The 24,741-nt window shown below is 41.5% G+C and overlaps 1 protein-coding gene across 4 annotated transcripts; it reads left to right on the forward strand.

The window, feature by feature from the left end:
* The first annotated feature begins 622 nt into the window (after positions 1-622).
* apol1 (apolipoprotein L, 1) lies at positions 623-23,024 on the forward strand. 4 transcript variants are annotated; one of them, XM_078263392.1, is made up of 18 exons: positions 625-837; positions 975-1,022; positions 6,532-6,603; positions 7,149-7,220; positions 8,020-8,091; positions 10,043-10,120; positions 10,231-10,290; positions 10,496-10,540; positions 10,675-10,719; positions 11,045-11,131; positions 12,903-12,956; positions 13,197-13,286; positions 13,456-13,518; positions 14,846-14,872; positions 15,967-16,044; positions 16,538-16,577; positions 17,454-17,505; positions 18,881-23,024. In XM_078263392.1, exons 1-18 carry the CDS (start codon positions 835-837, stop codon positions 19,827-19,829), a joined length of 1,935 nt encoding a protein of 644 aa, XP_078119518.1. In that variant the 5' UTR covers positions 625-834; the 3' UTR covers positions 19,830-23,024. The 4 variants fall into 4 exon arrangements, with proteins under 4 accessions (XP_078119519.1, XP_078119518.1, XP_078119521.1 ...); XM_078263393.1 differs by lacking the exon at positions 12,903-12,956 and having other exon boundaries at positions 623-837; XM_078263395.1 differs by lacking the exons at positions 625-837; positions 975-1,022 and adding an exon at positions 6,886-6,922.
* The last annotated feature ends 1,717 nt before the right edge of the window (positions 23,025-24,741 follow it).

The raw sequence follows: 24,741 nt of genomic DNA on the forward strand, positions 1-24,741 counted from the left end.
CAATGGTTTTCCTTCGTGCGTTTTATTGTGGGAGGGAGAATAAACGGCATACTCAAAAATCCATATTTAGTATGCATGCTTTCTGCTTTGAGTATACTTTATTTTGTCACTTTTTTTCTTTCCAGTGGTGGAATGTAACTACCGGTTAGTATGCCTACATTTACTCAAGTACTATACTTCACTGCATTACTAATTCTAATCCAGTGATATCTGAAATGGGCCATTCTGCATAATGAGTAGGTACTTTTAGCGTACTTCTAGAACTTTAAGTGTATCTTGATAATAATATTTTTTTACTTTTACGTACGATTTTTTAATGCAGGACTTTTTCTTGTAACAGAGTATTTCTACTGTGTAGTATTCCTACTTTTACTTCTAAAATCGGAGTACCGGTAATTTTCTTCACCACTGTAGCTGTGCTGTGTGGAATCAGCTACTAGCGTTAGCAGCTAGTGATGTCTGTAGCCCTGGGGCAAATAAAATAGCAGCAGCAGCACTTGAACGCAGCACCAGGCTCCAAGGTGAGACTAGCTAGCTGGTAGGTGAGACAGACACGCCCTCTCCTGGATGATAACAGGGGAAAGAAAAAAGAAAAGTCAGAAGGATCTGTGAGAAGTCTCTGATCTCCTGGCTTTTTTTTCTTTTCTTTTTTCTTTTTTCACTGAGGAGGGAGGGACCTTTAACTTTCCAGCTTTAGCTACTGCGTGAAAACAGCCGACAGTATCAACACGGGGACGGACAGACAGAACTCTCCCTGAGGACAGAAACATTTCAACATCGATTAACCAACAGAAAAACCAACCGCTGAACACGGGCGGGCGTTGGATAGCTTCAATGGTGAGTTAACGTTTAAATTCGTCTTTAAAACGGCTTACCGTTCGTATTTCTGTCGTTTTTATCCTCCAGGCAGGATAAAAGCTAACGTTACGTTAAACAACCGTTGGAAATGTGACTGCTTTACTGCTGTTTGACAGGATCGATACGATAACATGGATTTGGAGTTGGAGTGTGACGGAGAAGCTGTGAGTAACCTTAGATATTTTCTGTCAATGTTTAGCTAAATGTAAAACTTTAGCTTGCTAACGTTTGCGTTTCAAGAGTTTTCAGAGTTGGGTTTATAGTTTTCTCTTTGCCCATAGCTAACCTAGTAGAGCAGCATTAACCGAGCTGACCTCAAATCTGTGCCACTGAAACTGTCAATATACAAATACACACTGCAGTACCGTTATAGCTACTGTATGCGGACAGCAGTGTGGAAATATAACGAGGTACATTTACCCAAGAGTAACGCGTGTGCTGTTCAGCAGCATTCCAACTATTGTTATCCTATTCTTTATAAACTTCTTCTTATTACCTCTTCCGTACGTTTTTTGGCTCTCTGTAACTTCTGCATATGTTCAGCTATTAAAACCATTCGACTTTTAAAATGTTCAACTCTTTCAGCTAATGATGGGACTTCAACTTTTTTTCTACTATTCATACTTTTTTAAATATTACGCTTTTTAACACTTTTTTTAACATTGAAGTCAATGAGAGCATGCTTCAAATCCTTCAAATCCTCTTCTGCTTCTACAGATGTGATTCAAACTTTAAACTGTTCACAAAATATTCAGGTATTCGGGGTGTGCTCGGTGTTTCGATATCTTTTACAGTTTTTGTGAAAAGGCCGTTTAAGTTTAGTGTACATTTCAGGAAATTTCATCGATTAAACGGAGTGTGTATGTAGCTTCTTAGAGTGAGTGATGTCACAGATTAGAGTGTGGAGCTTGTAAAAATTCTTTGTCCTTGCTCTATAAACTGCTCTCACACCCACAATTTTTACATCAAAACGTAGGTATTTTTGTCTAGTTTCAGCCAGTCTGCTCAGTTATGCGATATGACTTATACTTTTGGCTCGGTGAGCTTCAAAATGACAAGAGTTCCACATCTTCCTCCATTCGCTGCCCTGTTTAACACATTTCTGAGCGAAACGCAGAGCGAACCACTTTTTTAAATCGCTGATATGCCCACATTTTTAAGTTTATCAACATAAATTTGGATGTGTTCATAAAGGGCTTGTCGTGGTCACGATTACATCATTTCACTGATACCCCTTATCGTTTTAGCAGTCTGAGCCTTTATTTGAGAGCTTGCTCTGTGTGTTTGAATAGCTCCAGTGGGGCACAGCTGACAGTTTCAGCAGGTGACACGGTCGTTAACCTGATTAAAGATCAAAGAGATCTCATCACAGACTTCAAAGGGTGTTTTCACTGGTCATACGTTACCATGACAACACTTTCACAGACAGTTGAATTGAATACTACAGGCAGTAATATGAACATTAGTCTATATCTTTTGCGTTCCACTTCTGTCTGTCTCTGTATGTCTCTGTCTGTCTGTCTCTCTCTGTCTCTCTGTATCTCTCTGTCTGTCTCTGTTTCTCCCTGTCTCTGTCTGTCTGTTTCTGTTTCTCCCTGTCTCTGTCTCTCTCTCTGTCTATCCCTGTCTCTCTGTTTGTTTCTCTCTGTCTCTGTTTGTTTGTCTGTCTCTGTCTGTCTGTTTCTTGTTTTTATTCCCTCTTCCATACTTTTTTTGGCTCTCCGTAACTTCTGCATACGTTCAGCTATTAAAACCATTTAACTTTTAAAATGTTTAGCTCTTTCAGCTAATGATAGGACTTCTTCAACTTTTTTTCTACTATTTATACTAAATATTAAGGTTTTATAAATTTATTTAAGAAATAAAAATTTTCGGGTAATTCATTTCAACTTTCATCTTTGACAGTATTACAGTTCATCTTCCAGCTTTTCTAACAATGTATTTTCGCTCTTCACTTATTTAGGTAATGCAGTTTAGCTTCCAACTCTGACAATTTTCCAGATGTTTCAGCAGTGCAATGCATTTGAGCTTTAATATTTTACTTACAATTTGTTTCACATTTCTGAGTCATTATCAGTTAGAAAATATACTCAGACCTCACAATGTTCTGTTTTGAAAAATCCGTCTCTGAATAGCTGCAGCGTGCCACAGGTGACATATTAACAGCAGGTGTGGTAATAACAGATCAAAGAAAGGCTTTATTAGAGCTGAAGGAACACCAGTTAGCTATATAGATGATAGTGTAGTGGATGTGGCGCATACCTTTGGTGCGGGAGATCTGGGTTCTTACGGATTTAAGCTATTCATCCAGTTTAGCTTTAGCAATTCAGCTATTCAGCATTCCCGTGCATTTTCTGCAGGAAATGCATTTTCTAGTTGTGGGAATGCTGATTCAGCAGCATGCCCACTATTGTTATTCTGTTGAGTGGATGATGTCATCGCCAGAGCGCAGAGCCTTAAAAAAATTATCTTTGTCCCTTCTCTATAAGTTGCTCTCACGCCCACAATATCTACTTGTCAAACACAATCCATACATCAAAACGTAGGTATGAATAGCTCCGGTGTGGCACAACAGGTGACAGTTTCAGCAGGTGACACGGTCGTTAACCTGATTAAAGATCAAAGAGATCTCATCACAGACTTCAAAGGGTGTTTATCAACATGGTCACAGGTCATTAGTAGCCATGACAACCCTTTCACAGACAGTCAACTTGAATACCACAGGCAGTAATATGAACATTAGTCTATTGGCGTTTTTCCATTACATGGTACCTGCTCTGCTCGCCTCGACTTGACTCGACACACTGTGCGTCCGTTTTCCGTTGCAGATTTTAGTACCGCCTCAGCGTGGCTGGTCGTCTTATATGCCGGCTCGACGCAAACACCAGCGCACAAGTATAAACATCAGGCCACTTGTTTTACAGTTCTGTGGAGGCTCCACGCAGAGCTTTCGCCGTAGCCTATGTAAAAGTGGCCTGATGTTTATACTTGTGCGCTGGTGCGTGCGTCGAGCCGGCCATGTGTCATGGCGGTACTAACATCTGCAATGGAAAACGGACGCACAGTGTGTCGAGTCGAGGCAAACTGTGCTCGCCTCAGCTCGCTTGGAACCTCGACTGAGGTGGTACTAAAAAGAGTACCTGTTAGCAGGTACCAGGTACTTTTTTTCATAATGGAAAACCAAAAAAGGCGAGTAGAGTCGAGGCGAGGCGAGCAGGTACCATGTAATGGAAAAGCGCCATATATCTTTTGCGTTCCACTTCTGTCTGTCTGTCTCTGTCTGTTTCTGTTTCTCCCTGTCTCTGTCTCTCTGTTTGTTTCTCTCTGTCTGTCTCTGTCTGTTTCTGTTTATCCCTGTCTCTGTCTCTCTGTTTGTTTCTCTCTGTCTGTCTCTGTCTGTTTCTGTTTATCCCTGTCTCTGTCTCTCTGTTTGTGTGTCTGTCTCTGTCTGTCTGTCTGTCAGTCTGTCCATTTCTGTTTCTTCCTGTCTGTCTGTCTCTGTTTGTTTCTGTCTCTGTCTGTGTTTCTCTGCCTGTCTCTGTCTGTCTGTTTCTGTTTCTCTCTGTCACTGTCTGTCTGTCTCTGTCTGTCTGTCTGTTTCTGTTTCTCCCTGTCTCTGTCTGTCTACCTCCTTCTCTGTCTCCCTCCCTCTTGTCTGTCTATCCCTCCCTCCTTCTGTCTCTCTCTCTCTCCCTCCCTCTCCTGTCTCTCTCTCTCTCTCTCTCCCGCTCTCTCTCCCTCCCTCCGTCCCTCCTTCTGTCGCTCTCTCCCTCCCTCTCCTGTCTCTCTCTCTCTCTCTCTCTCCCTCCCTCTCCTGTCTCTCTCTCGCTCTCGCTCTCTCTCTCTCTCTCCCTCTCTCCCTCCCTCTAGTGTCATTTGTGATTTCATCCATGTATATATCCCGCTTTTTTTCAGGCAATATATTCACCTCTCAGCTCTTTAGGGTCATGCTTTTTTGTTCTATGCAATGGATATGTCTGATAATTATACAAAGTATTTATACTTTTAGCCTTTTTAGTCAATTTATTTGAACTTCACTTTTGACAGTATTACAGTTTAGTTTCCAGCTTTTCTAGAAATGTATTTCAGCTCTTAGCTTAATAAGGTAATGCAGTTCATCTTCCAACTGACAATTTTACATTTCAACATCCAAGTTTTTCAGCGGTGTAATCCATTTGAGATTTTTCAAACAATTTATTTCATATTTCCGCATTTTCATCTCTGTTTCTCATAGCATTTGTAAGTCTTCCAGACTTAATCATAATTTCAGTTAGAAAATACATTCTTTTATATATTAGTGGTGTTATTCAACTTTGTAATGAAATTTATGTTAATTGAAACCATTCATACTTTTTCAACTATTCTCACTACTTCAACTTCTTCTTACTGATTTAAGCTATTCATCCAGTTTAGCTTTAGCAATTCAGCTATTCAGCATTCCCACGCATTTTCTGCAGGAAATGCATTTTCTAGTTTCTTTTTGGTTTCCTGGAAAACTGTGTAATTTGGTATTTAATTAAAGGGAAATAACAGCAATGTTCTGAGACAGTAGTTATTTGATTAGAGTTTATGTTGAGTTTGTAAGCAGATGTTGATTTCTAGAAGACTATTTCCTGTTTATTTTATACTAATAGTTTAGTATACTAACTAGTAGTTTATTTTATACTAATAAAAATTAATCTTTTGAAGGAGCCTTTGGTAACACTTTCTATGACGCCCATGTCTACTATGCATTTATAAGCTTACTTATAATGCATTACAATCTGTTTATAGCACTGTATAATTATAGTTATAAGCACTCATACATATCCATAATGTTTTATAACAATAACACCTTAGAAAGCATTTTATAATGACATAATATTTATATCAGATCATAATACTTCATAAATGCTGGTCACTCACTGACTTTTTTTTTTTTTGCACTGGTCACGTATTACAGTTCTTACAGTTGTAGTCTATTATCTAAAACCGATTTAGTGTTAAGAGTGTGGAAGTATAGTTTAGGGGAAACATCACATTAGTGAAATGTAAATGAGTGTCGATCTCAATTTCACTGGGGAAATTACAGTGTTTTCACACATTACACACAGGCCTGAATTACACACACACACACACACCTATACATGCTCTAATGGAGAGATGTCAGAGTGAGGGAGCTGCCCATGGAAAGGCGCCACGGGGGTTCGGTCAGTTGGGGGTTCGGTGTCTTGCTCAAGTGCACCTTGGCAGTGCCCAGGAGGTGAACTGGCACCTCTCCAGCGACCAGTCCATACTTTTTGGTCCATATGTGGAGTTGAACCAGTAACCCTCTGGTTCCCAACCCAACTCCCTACTGACTGAGCTACAAACACAACAATCACTCTCTTGTCATCAAGGTTTCAACTCCAGACATGAAATCAGCTTCAACCCCAGACTTGAAATCTGGACTCTGTGATGTAAACAAGTAAATGCATCTTTTTACCCATAAAGTCACCCGTGAATCGTTTCGCGGCATCTTCTCCAGTTTAGTGTCCATGTAGAGACAGATTGATGCTGCTGACTCACAGACCACGGCAGAGAATGTTAACCTTCTGTTACTAACTCATACTGACTGAAACCACAGTAATTTTAGATGCATACATGCATTTTTTCAAGTCTAACTTTCTCCCTCTTTTTTTACTCCTCCTCCAGCAAAAATCATCGCTGTTCGGTGGGATGTTCAAAAGATCCTCCAAGTCTGCAGTACCACCTCTCCAAGCGCAGGTGATGTTGTGGTATTAACTCTCTTTCTCTCTGTTTCTTTGTTGTAGTATGATGTAGTATTAAGTCTCTTTAATTTAGATCTAGAATTTAACATCAACGTTATTTAAGCTCTTTCGCTTGTCATGAACAGTCAAAGTAAGCACCAATGTCTATGTTATTAAACTGTTTTTTGTAACCAAAATCACATAGATATTTCTCATCAGATTTGACTCAGAAAGAACAGTGAGTCCTCCCTCGGTGTTTATTTAGTGACCGATGTTGGTGATGTCATTTAACCTACAGTAGATCATCTACTGTGTAGACCTCGCCTGATTGGATGGTGAGTTTGAGACGGGTGTGTTTCTGTTGTTGTGGTGTGTTTGGAAGCGTCCGCTGAATCTGCATGCATCAGCGATTTACAGCAAAAGAACTGCCGGCCAACGCGTGAAACGCTGAATCCCTGCCTGTCTGTCTCACAGCTGCATCACTTCAAAATACTGAACAATTGGTTTCATTTTATTTTATTTGAACATGTATAAGTAATCATTACGTGACTTTTTCTCCAGGAGACAGGAGGGGTGTTTAGTGGGATGTTTAAAAAATCGCCAAAGCCTTTTGGAGCGAGGACACAATCTCAGGTGAGAGTATTGCTGCAGGTTATTCATGTCAACATTAAACAGAACAGGATTAATATTGATGGTTCAATCCTGGTTGAGCCCTTAGTGTAAAAGGGGTATAAACAACAAAAACTTGAGAAGATATTCACGTAAGAATTATTCACATCGTGGTTTTAATATTTGCTTGCATATAGATTTTGTTGATGCAGTAGCTTAGCCTTTTTTACTTGCCAGCTGTTTTTTACCTGCCAACATTTTCTGTCCTGGCTAGCAAGCATTCGCTTGTTCTCTAGTTAATAACTGCTCAGTGTTTCGGTCACAGACTTACCACCCCTTTTTAAGTTCCTTTCAAGGGGGAATATGCCACACTTATGTGGAAATATTTGATATCAACAACACCCTGGTCATGCTTGAGACATTTCATTAACTTTCAGAGGCATATTCCATCACATTTTTTAAGAAAACGTGCCGCATAATCAAGGATTTTTGCCCGCAACAATCACAAAAAAACTCATTTTCACGCATTTTTCTGGAAGGACTGTCCAATCTTTTGTCGTACTTGCGAAGCGCGTTGTATGGAATCATCCGTGTTATTTTTGGGTTATTACAATTAGGTAGTTAAAATGAAACCCAGATTTCTTTGGAATCGCACACCTAGTCATATAAAGTACTCTTTTGAGATTAATGACATGCTGGTAATGTGTATTTGGATTTTATAGTGCATACGTTGTTTCATTTAATAAATGGATGTCCTAAAAGAGGACTGTTCAGCCTGGTTTATGTTTTTCATAAAGTAATCCTTTCTGTCTTCTCTCTGCAGCCTGTGAAGCAGACAAACTCAGATGTCGAGGATCCAGCTATGAACGGTGAAATGTCATCAGAGGACAAACAGGTGCTTTGACATTAGCTTGTTCCTCATTTTATTAGGTTATTTTTATTCAGCAGACACACGTATAATTGAGGGCTGGCATTTACATTTTCTTCAGCTATTATTAATCATGGGGATATTCCTAGTCATGCAGTTCCAACCACAGCTCTCTGATGCAGCTGTGTGTCTTTCTCTACTGCTACTCGTCGCCACTGTCATCCCTTTGCTAGTCTCACATGGCCAGACCTTCCTCCACAGTGCTGCGGAGGAGGGTCTGGCTAGTCCACACAGCATTCTGGGATGGGAGATCCTTTACTGGCATTTCTTCAAACCAATCACAATCGTCTTGGGCTGTGCTAAGCGCCGGACAGAGCCACGGTTACTTACTTACTCCTCTTCATCCTCTATGGGACATAAGGCTTCAATGAGCACTCTCTATTGCATTCGGTCCCTGGCAGCATGTTGGGCCTCTCCCCATGACAGGTTCATCTGTTCCAGCTCTTGTGTCACAGTTCTGCACCAGGTGGTTTTGGGCCTCCCAGGTTTTCTTTTGCCAGGTGGTGTCCATCTTAAGGCGACTTTTGTGATGCGGTCCTGCTCCATCCTCAACACATGTCCTAGCCATCTCAGGCGTCTCTGCGTAATCTCCTTGGTGATGCTCCGGCTTCCCGTTTTCTTGTACAGTTCATTGTTGGAGATCTTATTAGGCCAAAAGATCTGGCATATTCGTCGGAGGCATCCAGAGCCACGGTGCCGCTGCAAAATAGCCTCGGGAAGGAACTTGACTCAGATTGGACAGATAGTCTAGCTAGCTGTCTGGATTTACCCTGCAGAGATCTGAGGAGCAGTTAACCATAGTCCTCACAAATCCACCGGAGTTTAGAACGCCAACACAAAGAAAGCGGAAGGGGACAGACATCCGGCCGAAAAGAAGGACATCCGGCGGAATTTCCGGCGGCACCGGAGCAATCCCGAAAGTGGAACGTCGTGGATATAGACTACACCTTTGCTAATGTCACAGGGAAAAGCTTCAAATATCTCTAATCAGCTTGTCTTGCAAATTTGTTTTTACAAAGGCCAGCAAAGCTGTTTTTTTATAAGTATGTTGGGGTATTTCTATGCCCTTATCACCAAGTTCAGAGTAGAGAGATGACAGAACTAAGGGGAGCGATAGAGAGGGGGAATGTTGTGCAACAAATGTCCTTGCCCGGACCCGAACCAGCCCCAACAACAAACCCTGCGGCAAGCAAAATTATCGCTCATAGAACTCAATTACATCACTAGGGAAACCAGAAAACATTGAAATCTGCCTGGTTTCTTACAGCGTGATGACATATTTATCATTGTTTGCAGTGTACATGCATGAAAGGGGTCGAACTGTTCTATTAAAAGAAATCCAAACATGGCATGGGTGCATGTCTTTCTTGACCCGCTTCTATACTCTTTGTGTCCGTATGTGGAAGTACAGTCTGTAGTTACAGCAACAGCCCTAGTGCCGCAAAAAGAAGAAAAAAAATTCTGCTGGCCTTTTGAGTGGGAAGATCTGGGCACTGGTAAGACGGAGGGAAGTTTAACATAGCTCATTTACACATACTACCGACATTACTATGATAAAAGCTTGGTTGAATACCTGCATGTATCCCTTTTAATGTCCTTTTTAAAAGAGTGAGAGACGCTCAAGGAGAACGAGAAACAAGTGGAAGAGAAGTCGAAACCGGTCAATCTATTTTTGTAATCACTCATGAGTCATCAGTGACCGCACACAGCTGATCAGCTTCTGTCAAAAATACCCTCACGCTCCTCCTCCTCCTCCTCCTCCTCCTCCTCCTCCGGTCCTCCACCACGCTCCTCCTCGTCCCCTTACCTCCCTTTAAATCCAGCCTCCCTGTCCTCCTGCTCAGCCACACTGTGTGACTCTGTGTGTGTGTGTGTGTGTGTGTGTGTGTGTGTGTGTGTGTGTGTGTGTCCTCATCAGGTCAAAAGCATCATGACTCAGCAAGAGACAGAGGAAAGAAGTGAAACTCCTGTGGTCCCACCCAGACCAACTGAAGAGGTTTGCAAGCAGTTGAACAACAACTCAGTGACATGTGGTTCAAGTGGGACTCATTCCGACTTCTGCTCTGTCAGTTCCATTGTGTTGTTAAGCCTGTGATCTCTCCACAGGAGATGAAGAGGACGTCCACATACAACAAAGTAAAAGCAAAAGGAACCGAGGATAATCAGGTAGAGTTTATATTTCTGCTTCCACATCAGTTCGAATATATCTGTTAGAACACAAGTTAAATCAGTTAATATTATACAGTATACTGCAAGCATGGGCATTGCATGCCATGCTTTTAAAGGGCATGCTTTGTATACATGGAAAGGTACACCTAGGATCCCATGCTCAGTTTTTGAAAAATGTGTTGTTTTTTTTGGGCCTCTGCAGGATAACCAGGCTATGATCTCCAGATCTGCCAGAGCATCAGAGGAGGTAGTTTAAGCCTTGAGTGTTGGAGTAATAATGGCTGTTTTGTGTCCGTTTGGAGCTGATGTGCATCAGTGTGTATGGATGCTGGTTTATTCACCCTGTGGTTAAGGAAGCTGTTGTGGTTTAATTTATTTCAGAAGCTGAACAGTACAGCGGGACAAAAGCAGAAGAGCAACCATCAGGTACTACTGACACGTACACACAGGAAAACATACTGGGGATATTTGGGACCAGTTTGTTAAATATTGAATATTAGCTATTGGCTCAAATGTTATTATATTATTCCAAGTATTTCTGTGGGTCTAAAAACATGTCCCTTTTATTATTGAGTAGCAGTGTTATGTGATCGCCACCTTGAACAGTTTTCTCGACACAAGCCAGTCAAACTCCAGCGTACGCACAAAAACACGCGCACACATTCCACATGGCAGTGCACACATGTAGAAAGCGCTTTGCTGAAACATCCTGTCATTGTAATTGAAATGTGATAAGTTGTATTTGCTGCAGAGCCAATCAGATGGCGAAGGCCTCAAAAAAGATGAATCTGCAGAAGCCGAAGAGGAAGCAGAGGTGAACCCCCCAGAGAGCAAAACAGTAAGTTAATCTCATCACTGTCGGACAAACTGTATTCATTACTGATCCTTAGTATTGGTCTTTAAGCTCAGACCGTGGATTGGTACACACAGTGATTGGTATAGAGACCTGTAGTATTTATGTATGTATCTGGGAGTCTGAGATCTTTTGAAATCATCTATGCGTGTTATGAACCCACATTGTTGCTACATGCAGGTGAAAACAAACACTCTGCCAGGATCTAAAGCCGCGTTTCAACCCAAGTTTCTGGAGTCTTCTTAGTCCCCAGAACTATTTTTGAAGGAACTACAAGGTTCTTTTAAAGTGCTCATAGTATGCTTTTTGGCCTTTTCCCTTTCCTTTATTGTGCTATATATGTTTTTGTGCATGTTATAGGTTTACAAAGTGAAAAATCCCAAAGTCCACCCCAAAGGGACTTACCATCTCCAACAGAAAACACTGTTCACAAACTGCTCCAAACAGCTCTGTTGTAGTCCAGCCTTTACTTCCGTGACAAACATGCGTCACTTTGTAACACACGTTATAATGCTCGCCTAGCTGCTAGCGTGGCACGCCCTCATACTCTGCTTCTGACTGGCTAGTAGTCCTTGCCTTGGTACTGCGCATACATGTGCGACTCCCAACAAAAATGGACCAGAAGTGTAATGCCTCACTCTGTAGCTAAAACGGAGAGCTCAACACACAGGGTGAAAAGAGGAGCTGCAGCAATGTGCAGTACAAAAACATGGTGGGTTTTTTGAAAATTAAACTATGTAAACCTATCCTGATATAACCTCTAAATACAATTATGAACCTGAAAATGAGCATAATATGAGCACTTTAAGCCATTGTTGTCTGCGTTTCCACCGCGGTCTAAAGATTGGGCAAATAAACCGCTGAAGTATAGGGTTAGAGCAAAGCAACATGACAGGATGAGGGTTGCTGGTGGTCACAGGAGTAAACCCATGATGCATGATGAAGTTCAGTGTGCCGTGACCGTTTCATCTGAAGATAACACAGAAAACAAGGTTTTATTTCTCTCAGTCGCAGCACCACCACACTCTCTTTCGCTCGCCGAAGACACACGTCTGCGGGCGGCAGTTCAGTGTTCATTTCATTTATTGCATGTGCGAGCCCGCTCCCTCTCTCTTTCGCTCTGTCTTTGTTTAGGACTGCTGCACCTGCAATAAATGAAATGCAGAAGAGGGTTATGAAACTATAAGAGAGTCTGTCTCCAAAAAACACATCTGTTAGGTGTTTAATGGTCAGTTATTTTGGGCTTTAGAACGCACTTGCTGAGAAACCGTCAGAAATGGCTACGTTATTTCATTACCCAGGAATATTTTGCATTATTTTGTACACATTTCTCCAACAGTCAGACTGATAATAGTAATCTTAAAAGCTCCACTAGCTTTTAAAATGAAGAATGAATGAAGAACAATGTTTGGCTGCGCAGCATTCATTTTGTAATTACTTTACCACTCCAAGTCACTGCTTTTTAAGGGGTTGTTAAGCAGATTTTTTATTTTTTTTTATCTTTCAGTGATAGGAGTAGGGGAGATTAGACGTCAAACTATAGTAAACAAAAAATATAGTTGTATACTTCAGGAAAGAAACATACACACGACATATTTGCAAAAAGGTTGGATCCTTGTAACACACATTACAGCACAGATGCAGGTCTTTTAGTCAAAGTCACCAACAGCTGTAATGAAATGTAGTTCTTCCAGTTATTGCTTTTCATGTCGCCTAACATTGTAGCGGTGCCTTTCTTTTTTTTTTTTTTTTACAGACCAAGGTGAAAAAACACCAGCATAATCCCTCTATGCCACATGCTGGAGCCAAGGTATTTAGTGATGTTGCTCTTCATGTAGAGTCAATACAGTCATGAAGACATTTATCTTCTTTGCACCTACTTTAATTGGTTATATATACTATACTGAATTCATTACATCCTCAAATGTATTTGACAAGGCCACACAATGTTAATATTTTAAATTAGCAAGGAGTTCATATGCAACCCTGTGTTACTTTTTTCTCCCAGCTACTTATTTATTTCATCATGTTCACACTTTGTTTACTTCAGGCTCAGTCCGATGATGAGGGGCTGAAAGAAGAAGATGATTCTTCACCCAAAGAAGAAAAGAAAGTCGAGGAGGGCCAGGACAAAACAGAGGTCTTTTAACTTTTGTTGAACGATTAAACAGTTCTTGGTTTGATTTTTGCAATGATAGTCATCAAGAAGAAATGTTCATTTTACTGTAATTACTGCTAAAGGAACATTTCAGAATGTTGACTTGTACCTTCCTTGGAGTAACACTGCTATTCTGATTTTTCTTTTTTAGACCAAAGTCAAGAAACCTAAGAGACGCAATCCCTTCATGCCTCAGGGCAAGGTAACCACCAAGGTAAGGTAACGTTCGGGCATCCTGCTCTTCTTCAGGACACTCACAACATGTGACATGTACAAACGTGTTTCCTCCTGTGTGGACAATCCTTGTTTGTTTAAACAACACTGCCAAAATGTATTTTAACACCTAATTACAGTTACTTCCAAGGATAACACTGACATGACTGTCAGGGTTTTGGTATTTTTCTGTCTTATTGTGGTAGTCTTGTTTTTCTGTTATGTTCTGTTTCCTGTTTTATTTTGTAGTCTGTCTTGTCTCCCTTGTCTTGTCTAGCTTTCTTCCTGTCTTTGTTTGTTTCCCGCCTTTTTGATTGTTCTGCCCGACCCTGATTTGTTTCACCGTGTCCAGTGTTAGTCCTCGTTACCTGGTGTATTTAGTTCCTGTTCTGTCCTTGTCTCTTGTCGGATCATTGTATTTTGTTGCGTGCTGTTTCTGTATGTCGGATTCCGTGTTTCGTTTGTTTCCTGCCTGGCTACCCTCCGGAGGATATTTTGTGTCTGTTTTTGTTTTAATAAATTACTTCTAAACTGCATTTGGGTCCAAGCCTCGCCACTCACTTGACAGATCGCGACAGACTGCCTTTTTTTAAAAGTGGATCTGTAGCACTATAAAGACTGTGAAGACATGTTTCTGCATGTCCCTGAACTGGGAAAACTTAAATGTGGTAGACTGATCCAGGCCTACGTCTTACTACATTTAAAGGCCCTGACACACCAACCCAAGTGCTATGCAGTACACCACACCCACCTATTTCAGGCATTTAATGCTTGTTATTCTGTGCTGATTACGTTTTTTAATGGTTGATTAAATGGTGAATCTACGACCTAGCCTGTGAGAGAACAGAACAGCTTCAGTGCTCCTTGTTATACGTTTTTAAAGCCATTGGATGGATAAACGCTATTCTCTCAAAAGATATTCTCTCATTTGGTGTTTTCATGATGGTGGAAGAGAGGACTGTCTCAAACATCATCCAAAATCTATACACATTTATTTTGAGTTTTCTTAGTTTGTCACCTGTCTGTATCACTCTTGCTGCCTACTGCAAGTGTGCAGTCTTGCCATGTTTTGATGGTGAGGTTATTAGTTAGCATATTCTGTGCAAATCACTGTGCTATGTCCCGTAGCTGCTGATTCCAAGACCAGAAAAAAACGTTTTTGTGCCATTCATATTTTGACCAGAGTTCCTCTTTTCACTTTGTAACTAATTCTTAATTTGTTCCAATAAGCTGGACTGTATTTGAACTGCGCAAACGCAAAATTTCAGATTTATATTATAAATGATTTATGTGTGTGTGTGTGTGTGTGTGTGCGCGCGTGCGTACAGGACGGTGCTGCAGGCAAAACAGCACAGGTAAGAGATAAGTTTTTAATAAAACTGAGACAAATTTAAATGATTTTTATTCTCTTTCTGTTTTTCCTCTCACACACGTTGAGCTTCACGTTGAAAGCGACTTTTAACCTTTTCCCACCCAGACTGTGTCAGCATTCAGACATTTGTCCACCGTACTAACATGTTGCAGTCTTAGTCATTGGGGTTCAAGATTATAAAAGGTCTGTTTCATCACCGGACCCGTCCCTGAAAACAACCTCTTTCTTATGTTTGTCTCCAGGGTGTCTGCTCAGCTCCCGACAACTCTCGACATGTAAAGCAAAGCCAAACGGCCATGACAGCCATGACGTACAGCCAAACAAATGTTTGGCTGTACGTCTGTGTTCATCACTGTTGCCAGGCAGCCTGCTTTTCTTTACTTCTGCTCTCTTAATCTGCAACGAACAACGCGTTGAGCATAAACGTCTCCGTGCATGCTCGTAGCGCGCGCCATCTATGAAAGCCCGTGCCCTGGTGTCACGTGCGAGTATAACCGAGACTTCACCCACCCCACACCTCCACACAGTTTCTGTGCATGTTCTTAGCATGGTAGAAGAGACAAGAGTAGGTTTCAATGTGCATAAACGTGTATCTCTGCTTCCTTTTCTAAGATTATTTTTTTGGGCATGTCCACCTTTTAATGGATAGGAAAGCAATGAAAGGGGGAGAGAGAGGGGAAAAACATGCAGGAAATCGTCCAAGGTCTGACTCGAACCCTGGACCTTCTGCATCGAGGCATAAACCTCTGTATATGTGCGCCCGCTCTACCGACTGAGCTATCCTGGCCACTCTCTGCTTCCTTTTTAACATTTCCATGGAAGATTTTGGCTTTTCTGCAAAAACAGTAGAAAAGCCATTCATAGCATCACTTCCTTTTCTTCATCTGAGCACATACAGTGTAAAAAGTGAAACTGAGGATATGTGATAAGTTGTACCTGCTGTTGGTTTATCTTGTCTTTTTGTCTCACTGACATAAATGTCTGCCACACTGTAGACCCAGTATTTACACAGGGAACACAAATCTTGCTATTGATATACAGTATGAATTTTAAGACGTAATATTTCTGTTGTTTCAGAATGAAGGTGGAAATAGATCCTTGTTTGACCAGCTGGAGGACTTCCGTCTTGACCCAGCACAGCCTGAAGACAGACAGGTAGGTTTCTGAAGCAAACTCTGTCACCATGTAACATTTCAATTAAATCTGATGCTTTATCACTAAAGCTCTAGTGCGTAACTTTTTGATTACATTCAAGCCATTGCCAAATGAGTTGCTACAAAGCTTATTAAGACTATCAGCTCCACACAACTCTCTCTGTATTTCTTGGTATAGCTATGTTCAGAAGATTGAGTCGTCCGGCGACTTTCCCGCGCAGAAACTGGAGTGAAGATAATTACTTCTTTTGAAGAGTCCATGTTTTTTTGTTTTTTTTTATCCTCCGTGTCCTCCTTGGCTACTAGCAACAGCGTGGAGGAGGGGTGGGGGTGGTGCGCGATCACGGAAGGCTTGTATCATGTGGACGGGCCAACAGTGTTGTTGTCATTACTTAGAATTCCTCATGGGGGGCGAAAGAAACTACGCACTATAGCTTTAACCTTTCTGGATAGCAAGCATAAACATGCAAACCCAAATCTAATATGTCTTTCAGGGTGTGGAGGACCTTATGGATTGGTGGAACACAGTGGAGCGTAAGTTACAAATAAAATGCTTTTCATCTTGTTTGGCTTTCTTTTGGATTAGTTCTGAGAGTGGATTTGTTTTTTCATCTCAAACCATTTACACCATATGACAAAAAGTATGTGGACATCCCTGTTTGCATACTGTGCTGATTTTTTTATTTTTTATTTAACCTTTATTTATCCAGGTAAGTCGATTAAGAACAACTTCTCATTTGCAACGACGATCTGTCACATTCACACAGTTCCACGTTCACACCTGGAAGCTGCCCAGTACAACCCCAGTCTGATCTGCTGGCCACTGAGCAGCTCCACTGGAGCGGTTGGGGTTAAGGGCCTTGCTCAAGGGCACCTCAGTGGTGGTAATGAGGGAGGGATAAGCGCTGCTCTTTCACTTTCCCCACCCAGATTTTATCCTGTCGGTCTGGGGATTGAACCGGTCACCGGCTTGCTTCTTTAACCTTTAGGCCACCATTTTCATGATTTGAGCCCCTAAGTTCCAATTAAAGAATAGCATAATGCTGCAGCTTATAATTATATTTTAAACAATATTGTTCTTCCCAACTTTGTGACAACAGTTTGTGGAATCACCTTTCCTGTTTCAAAATTATAGTGCCCCTGTGCACAAAGCCAGGTCCATAAAAAGCTTTTCTGGGTTTATTTATTCCTCCTGTGGCTGCATGGGAACAAATCCCTGTAGCCAGGTTCTAACATCTGTTGGAAAGTGTGAAACCAGAGGAGTGGATGCAGTTATAGTAGATTAATGCCCATGGTTTTGGAATAAGAATAAGTTCTGAATGTTTGCTGTCCACAAAGATTTGGCCATGTAATGTGTGTAATATTATAAGAAAGCTTAATATTCATTCTTTCTTGCTTTTACCTTCTCAGCTTGGGAGGACACGCTTCAAGAGGACGACATGACCGAAAAAGAAGAGGCCAAGTAAGCCAAGGCTCAAATAAGTGTTAATATAATATTTCACTGTGTTGTGTCTTTGTTCCCTTAAAGGGTCTGTTCACCATTAGTTTTTTTTCTCTTATTTCTGGTAGTATTTAGCCATGCAGATAGCTTCAGTTTCATGTGTCAAAGTTTTGAGATATCCACATCTAAAATGTCTTCCATGACCCCAATATATTGGAGAATATAATTTTATTTGTGCTGCTCAAAACACTGACAAATTACTTTAGAAGAAATCAGACCGAAACAATGTCTCAGAAACAATACCACCATTACTCACAGTTTTCATTTCTTCAGCAGAGAGTAGTTCCAACGATACGGAAGAGGATTAGGGCCACATGTGAAAAAATGTATTGAGTTCAAAGTCAGAATTCTGAGAATAACTGTACGTACACACCGCCGCCATCTTGAGCTTCAAAGAAGTCATTCATTTTCAATGGAAGCCGGCTTCTCTCAGCTGCAAGAAGCGGCAAATAAGTCTGCGTCGTGTTTTGGGCGTGTTGTGCGTGTTGAGCGACCAGCAACCATTCGGAATATAGACGTCCTTCGCGCTGGCTGATCCCAGAGAAACCTATGATGTAAACTTTCGTTCCTACCAAAACAATAGTTGCGAGAAAATGGAGGAAAAGCTCATCATCGCTGTTGCTGGGTTCCCTATAATTTATGATATGGCTTTGTTTGCGTATAGGGACCAGTTAACGTTACCGGCCGGTCACATCGTCTCTAAACGGTCCGCTCACAGTAAAGTCCTGCACGGATCAACAGAGGTTAGAGTCTGGCGGCTGCTCGCTCTGCCTGCATGCTGCTGTGGTTCAGCGGCTGACGAGCGAGTTAACTGCTAACGGGCTAACTCTACTGTCATTATATGTCATTTATAAAAGGTTTCTAGTGTCAATGTATTGGCCGTGCAGTGGCTGCTTGTGCTTTTTCTTCAATCGTGTGTTGAACATGATCGACCATAGACTGCTGCCACGTCAGAGCGGCCAAAGCGTCAAAAGCTTGCCCGTACTTTTTGACAAGCGACCTTGACAGGGCGGCCAGAGCTTCTTTTGCAGGTCAAGACGGCGGCGGTGTGTACGGACAGTAAAGACACTTTTTAAGACATTAAAAAAAGGATTAAAGTCAGAATTCTGACTTTTCCTCTTCCATACAAAGACAATTCTTGACAGCAAGTTGTTTAATTCTTTGTGCAGCAGAAAAAAACTTAAATGTATTCACCTCCAATGTAATGGAGAGGAAGCTGGATGTCTCAAAACTTGGGCAAATAAAACCACTACTATGTTTACGGCTAGATACACAGGTGGTAAGTGAGAGATCCTGTGATGTTGCTCTGTAATCACTCTAAACTTGTTGGTCTCAGAGCGTTTGCTGTGACGGCAGACAAGGTGCAGAAGGGCCTCCGTGTCTTCAACAAACTGTTTTCGGAGCACGCCGAGAGCCTCTGGCAGCATGTCATGGACCTCAACAGCATCGCAGACGGCCTGGACAAGTTCAACAAGAACACAAAGATTGCTCAAATCACCGGCGGCTCCACCAGCGCCCTCGGGGGCGTGGCCACCATCACCGGCCTTGCCCTGGCCCCGTTCACCATGGGAACCTCTTTGATTGTGACGGCGGTGGGACTGGGCGTGGCCACGGCCGGCGGGCTGACATCAGCAGGGGCCGGCATCTCCAACCAGGTCAACAACTCGATGGACCGCAAGAAGGTGGAGAAGATTGTGCAGGACTACCAGGAGAAGATCGACGACCTCAACAAGTGCCTGATGTTTGTCAAGCAGGGTATCGAGAACCTGAGGAGGTTCGACCTGATCAAAATGAAAAAGCACGCCTACAACCGTGACTTCCCAGTGCTCAATTTTAATTTCTACGAAGACGGCGCCATGGCCGGAAGGGCCATCCTCAACAACGCTAATGAGATCATGCGGGTGGTGCAGATCGCCAATATGGCGGGCAGCACAGCAGCCAGAGCGGTCCAGATCGCTAGTATGGCCACTGGTGTGCTCGCGGGATTCTTTATAGGCATGGACATTTACTTTGTGGCCAAGGACTCCAAAGAACTGAAGAAAGGGGCCAAGTCAGAGTTTGCTGCCAAAATCAGGGAGGTGGCTTTGCAGCTGCATGATGGTCTGGTGGAGCTCAACGGGATACGAGGGGAGCTGCAGACCACCACACCAGAAACCAACGCAGGCAATAATACAGCTGCTTTGGACAGTGACAAGAAAGAGAAAAATGACAGTTCAAGTGAAGATGAAATCGACCGCATTAAAAAAGCCATTAAAAAGGACTATGAGAACCGAGAATATGTTTGACGGAAAATTAAAAGCTGCGCAAAGGCCTTAAAGGGGCTGTGCTTGAAATACTCAGAGGAAAAAAAGCGGGCTGGGATTGCCTTCACACGGCACTCACAGACCATAGAGACAGAGCACATCGCGTGATACGCTTTTGGGTTGGCAGCTTATAAAAACGTAATTTATGGGTTCTTTACAGTGTTGGTAGTGAGTATCACCACACAGCAGCTTTTAGGCAAGGCAAGGCAGCTTTATTTGTATAGCTCATTTCAGCAACAGGGCAACTCAAAGAGCTTTACCTAAAACGTTAGGTACTTTTCTGTTTGCTAGCAGACGGAATTGACGAGGAGGCTCCTTCACGCAATACAAGTCAATGGAGAGCAGCACAGGTGGGACTTAAATGCGCGCTGTCTCTATTGCCCAATAAGTTACTTACTAAAAAGATGTAGTAAGTAAGGACATTTTTTGTCACAGCCACATGCACTTACATACATACACACACACACACACACACACACACACACACACACACACACACACACACGGACCAGGTATCGCAATAAAGAATAGAGAAGCTTGTGACTTTATTCTCTGCTCAGGAGGCCATTACTCCACTAAATCGTTACATATCTAATATCTGTTTGCTGCTATATTAAAGGTGCACTATGAGTTCCTGCATGGTTTCAGCACGATTTCATTTTTGTCTCAAATGGTAGGCATCTCTCCTTGATCCGCTAGCTGCCTGCTCCCTGAATACACCGTGAAAAAGCCCGGTCTCGGGAGACAACACAGGGGGTCGTAAACGTCAAACAAAGACTAGAGGCACAGGATAGGCACCAAAATACAACAAACCACTCCAGCCGGTGGGGGGGTTAGGTCTGGGGGTTAGGTCTGTTTTGTTTGGAACGTCAACAGAAGTGACCATGCAGGAACTCATAGTGCACCTTTAATGTGCTGTATATTGAGTACAGCCCCTTTAAACTGTGCTTTATTAGGGTTTCAGAAGGGTCAGTTTCTCAGTTCCCCCTTCAAAATGTTTCCAAGTGTTTTTGAAAGTACCGGCTCAAAACTCAAGCTTAATGCTGCACTGTTGGCATCTGAGAGGTGGTTGGTGCTAATTTCTTAAAATGGAAAACTACAATGGAGTGGAGTTCCCTAATTTAGAAACCGGCACGGTTTCAAAATTTAGGGAACTCCTTAACTCTTGATGAAATAGACTATGGATCTGACTTCTCGAATCTAAACAGCATTTACACTACTGAGAGGAACTGGGGCTTTGCGGTAGATAAAGTATCACATCTGCTTCTCTGGCTGTTGTGCCAACGGGTGTGAAATGTGATACAAAGATTTAACTAACTCATGTATTTGGATAGTACAGTTTTAGATGAGTTAAAGAAATAAGTACAAAGTATTTTGTAGACTTTAACGTGTTGCTTAGAGTCTCATTAAAGTGTGCTGGTTCATATTGAAACACAAGGACTTTTACTGACCAGGTATAGAGATTGTGTATACTTTTAGGGACGACTGCCTTTATTATTTACAATGCCTTAGAAATGCAGCATTAGTCTGTTTTTATATGTCTATGTTGTTTATTTTAGTGTCAGGCCTGCAACAAAACCATTTCCCCCTCATCCTCTGCTTGAGGTGTTTGATCTGATGTGGGTCTAAGTCTTGACTTAATTATATTGGTCTCATTTTGAGGAATGGTGGTAATAAGCTTTGTTTTAGATTGTTTTTACAAAAGAACCAATAAAATGACATAACTAGAAGGGCACTCTGAGAGCGCAAACCTCCGCCAAGACATGCCCTATATATCTCATAATATTAATGCAGTGTGAATTTTCCCATTCAGGAACCGATTTTTCAGATTATTCTAACACCACAGGGACGCAACAAAAAATTAAAAGTCAAAACTAATTTGTGTATTTGCCCCGTGATTCAAATCCGTTCCAAAATGTAATGGGTTCGTCCTTGGCCCATGCCACACCCTTCCACCAAGTCTCCCATTATTTGAGCCAGTAGTAGTTTTCAGTAGTCATCCCGCTGACAGACAAACAAACGGACAAACCGAACCGAAAACATAACCTCTGCGGAGATTATTATGGTGAGAAAGCAGCAGGATGGAAAACTAGTGATTCACTAAACCGGGTTGCACCATCAAAACATAAAGTGCTCATATTCTGCTTTTTGGCTTTTTCCCTTTCCTTTATTGTGTTATATATCTTTTTTGTGCACGTTATAGGTTTACAAAGTGAAAAAGCTTAAAGTCCACCCCAAAGGGACTTACCATCTCCAACAGAAAACACTGTTCACAAACTGCTCCAAACAGCTCTATTGTAGTCCAGCCTTTACTTTTCAGACAAACGTGCGTCACTTTGTAACACACGTTATAATGCTCGCCTAGCTGCTAGAGTGGCACGCCCTCATACTCTGCTTCTGACTGGCTAGCATTACTTACTGAGCATGTGCGACTCCCAACAAAGATGGAACAGAAGTGAGATGTCTCACTCTGTCACTAAAACAGAGAGCTCAACACACAGGGTGAAAAGAGGAGCTGCAGCAATGTGCAGTACAACAAAAATATGGTGTTTTCTGAAAATTAAACCACATAAACCTATTCTGGTACAACCTCTAAATACAATTATGAACCTGAAAATGAGCATAATATGAGCACTTTAATGTATGTCTTGGCTATTAAAGACTTTAGTAATGTGTAAATCATTGATTATGTTGTTAGTAAACATCTGTAGCCAGTCCTAGGCTGGAACATAACTTTAAAAAAAAAGTTTTCGGGAGGCAAGTGATGCATTAGACTTTACTGTCAATAGTTTTTTTTTTGTTTTTTTTTACACGTGCATTCATGAGAAATACATTTCAATCATGTATTCAGTCATATTGGATATTTGAATGGTTTCCAGGTGTAAAATAATCTCTTGCTAGATGACTGGAATGACACAGGACTGTAAAGACCAGTCTTGACCGTGTCAACCTGTGCTTTCATTATTCCATTAATATTTAAAGGACTGTTATTTCAAAGTCAGGGTCTGATATGTTGTCTAATCTCTGATGATGTCAGCTCAGTGCTCTCTGCATCATTGAACTTAATATTTATTTTTCTGGGTGGGGTTATTTATTCGATACTGCCTTTTCATGTGCAATATATTGTAGAACTCTGTGTCAAAAATGTAAAGTTGATAATTAAAGGTGAGAGAAACATTTTCTGTCAATCTGTCTTTCATAAAGTAAATATGCATTCAAGTATAGACTTTAACACTTTATTTCAACACTATATTTCCTTCTCCCGAGTTGGTATTTGCTCAGTTAATAACCAAGATAAAGTTGTTTGTCGTGTCCTACAGCACTGATTACTTTTTTTTATTTCCAGGACGAATACAGATGGAAGTCTGCTAGCTGCATAAGTCTCTGCATTTCTGTCACCCTTTACATTTTTGGCATGATAAAGATGTCTACAATGAGCTTGTATAAACACAGTTATGAGACTGGGGTTAGATTTATTTTGCCTATACAGGTCGGCATAAGCATCGTGTGCCGTTGTGTGTGTGTGCCGAATAGAAATGTAGTGGAAACCACAGCCAACTGGTACAAACCTGCACTGTGCTGGTCGGGGTTCGGAGGGCACCCGGTTACACTTGTAACCGCACCCAACCGTGACCTCACAGTGTACAGGCCACACCCTGGAGCCCACTTCTACATCAGTGCAGGAGAGCGAGGTGATAAACCAGTGGACGTCCTAGAAAGAAGAAAAAAAAGATTATCAGCCTGCAAGTTGCTCTTGTTTTAAGTTACAAATGACTGCAAAGTTCTTGCACACTAGAGCGTCTTACTGATCGATTGATAGGATAGATCAGATAAAAAAGTTCTCATAAGGCTGTTGAAAAATGGTGCACATTTTACCAGAGGAAGTTCAAGGAACAATATGTTGCTTATAAAGTGAATGCTTGCTTTTTTTGCATTATTTTAATGATGGATGGATGGATGGATAGATACTATTTTCAGAAAATATGTATGTATGTAAAGCAAAATAAAATATTGTCAAACATCTTGTTATGATTTCACAATGTTTGAACTTCAGCCAAAATGATTGCTCCTTTTTTTTGTTTTCTACTTTTGGAACAGCTCCCATCCCGTTTGGGTTTTTCTTCACAAGTTGTTGACATCTCTTCACTGACTGCAATAACCAGCCTTTCATCGTTGGAACAATTATCAGATGGAGATTTGGTGCATGAGATATTGTTTCTTTTATTTTACCTTTGTTTTAGCAGGAATATTCAGAATCTCTTTTACAAGGGAGTCCTGGCCAAGACATCAGCACGAGTTTCACACAAAAGAACAAACATTAGACTTAAAACATCAAACGGTAAATTAGCAGTGTTCAGTAACAGGGCATGTACATCGGTGGTCGTTTATCGTGTTGCATGAAGTCGCCTTTTTATCCAACAACAAGTGATTTCAGTATGAGAATGTGTTGCACAGAAGCTCTCAAAGGCAGGCTTGGTTCGACCTGTAAGTGATGTTGCCTTTGTGTGGTATCGGAAATATTTGGGTCACTTCATGTAGAGGTAAATAGGCCTACGTTTGAGAAGCATGGGTACATGAGATGTGTAAAGTGTATATGAGTAGTTAAGAGATGTACTATAAAGTTGGAGAGGATAAAAGCTGCATCAACCAGTGATGTGGATATTATTGTTTAGCATTTTATATAGGCTAAAAAATATTACATGCTTCTATTTCACATTCATGCATACGTTTTCCATTTTGTGTTATGCACACATTTTCTTCGAAGTCACATGCTTTTCTCTAAGCCAATACGATACCCGTGTTTATATTACTGTAACTAGAATGATAACTGAATGTGACTGACCAGCTGAGATTTCGGAGCTTTTTGAGGAGCTCTTGAACGCGCCATGTGTGC

This window comes from Sander vitreus, chromosome 12, assembly GCF_031162955.1.
Source record: "Sander vitreus isolate 19-12246 chromosome 12, sanVit1, whole genome shotgun sequence".
In the NCBI taxonomy this organism is placed as follows: Eukaryota; Metazoa; Chordata; class Actinopteri; order Perciformes; family Percidae; genus Sander; species Sander vitreus.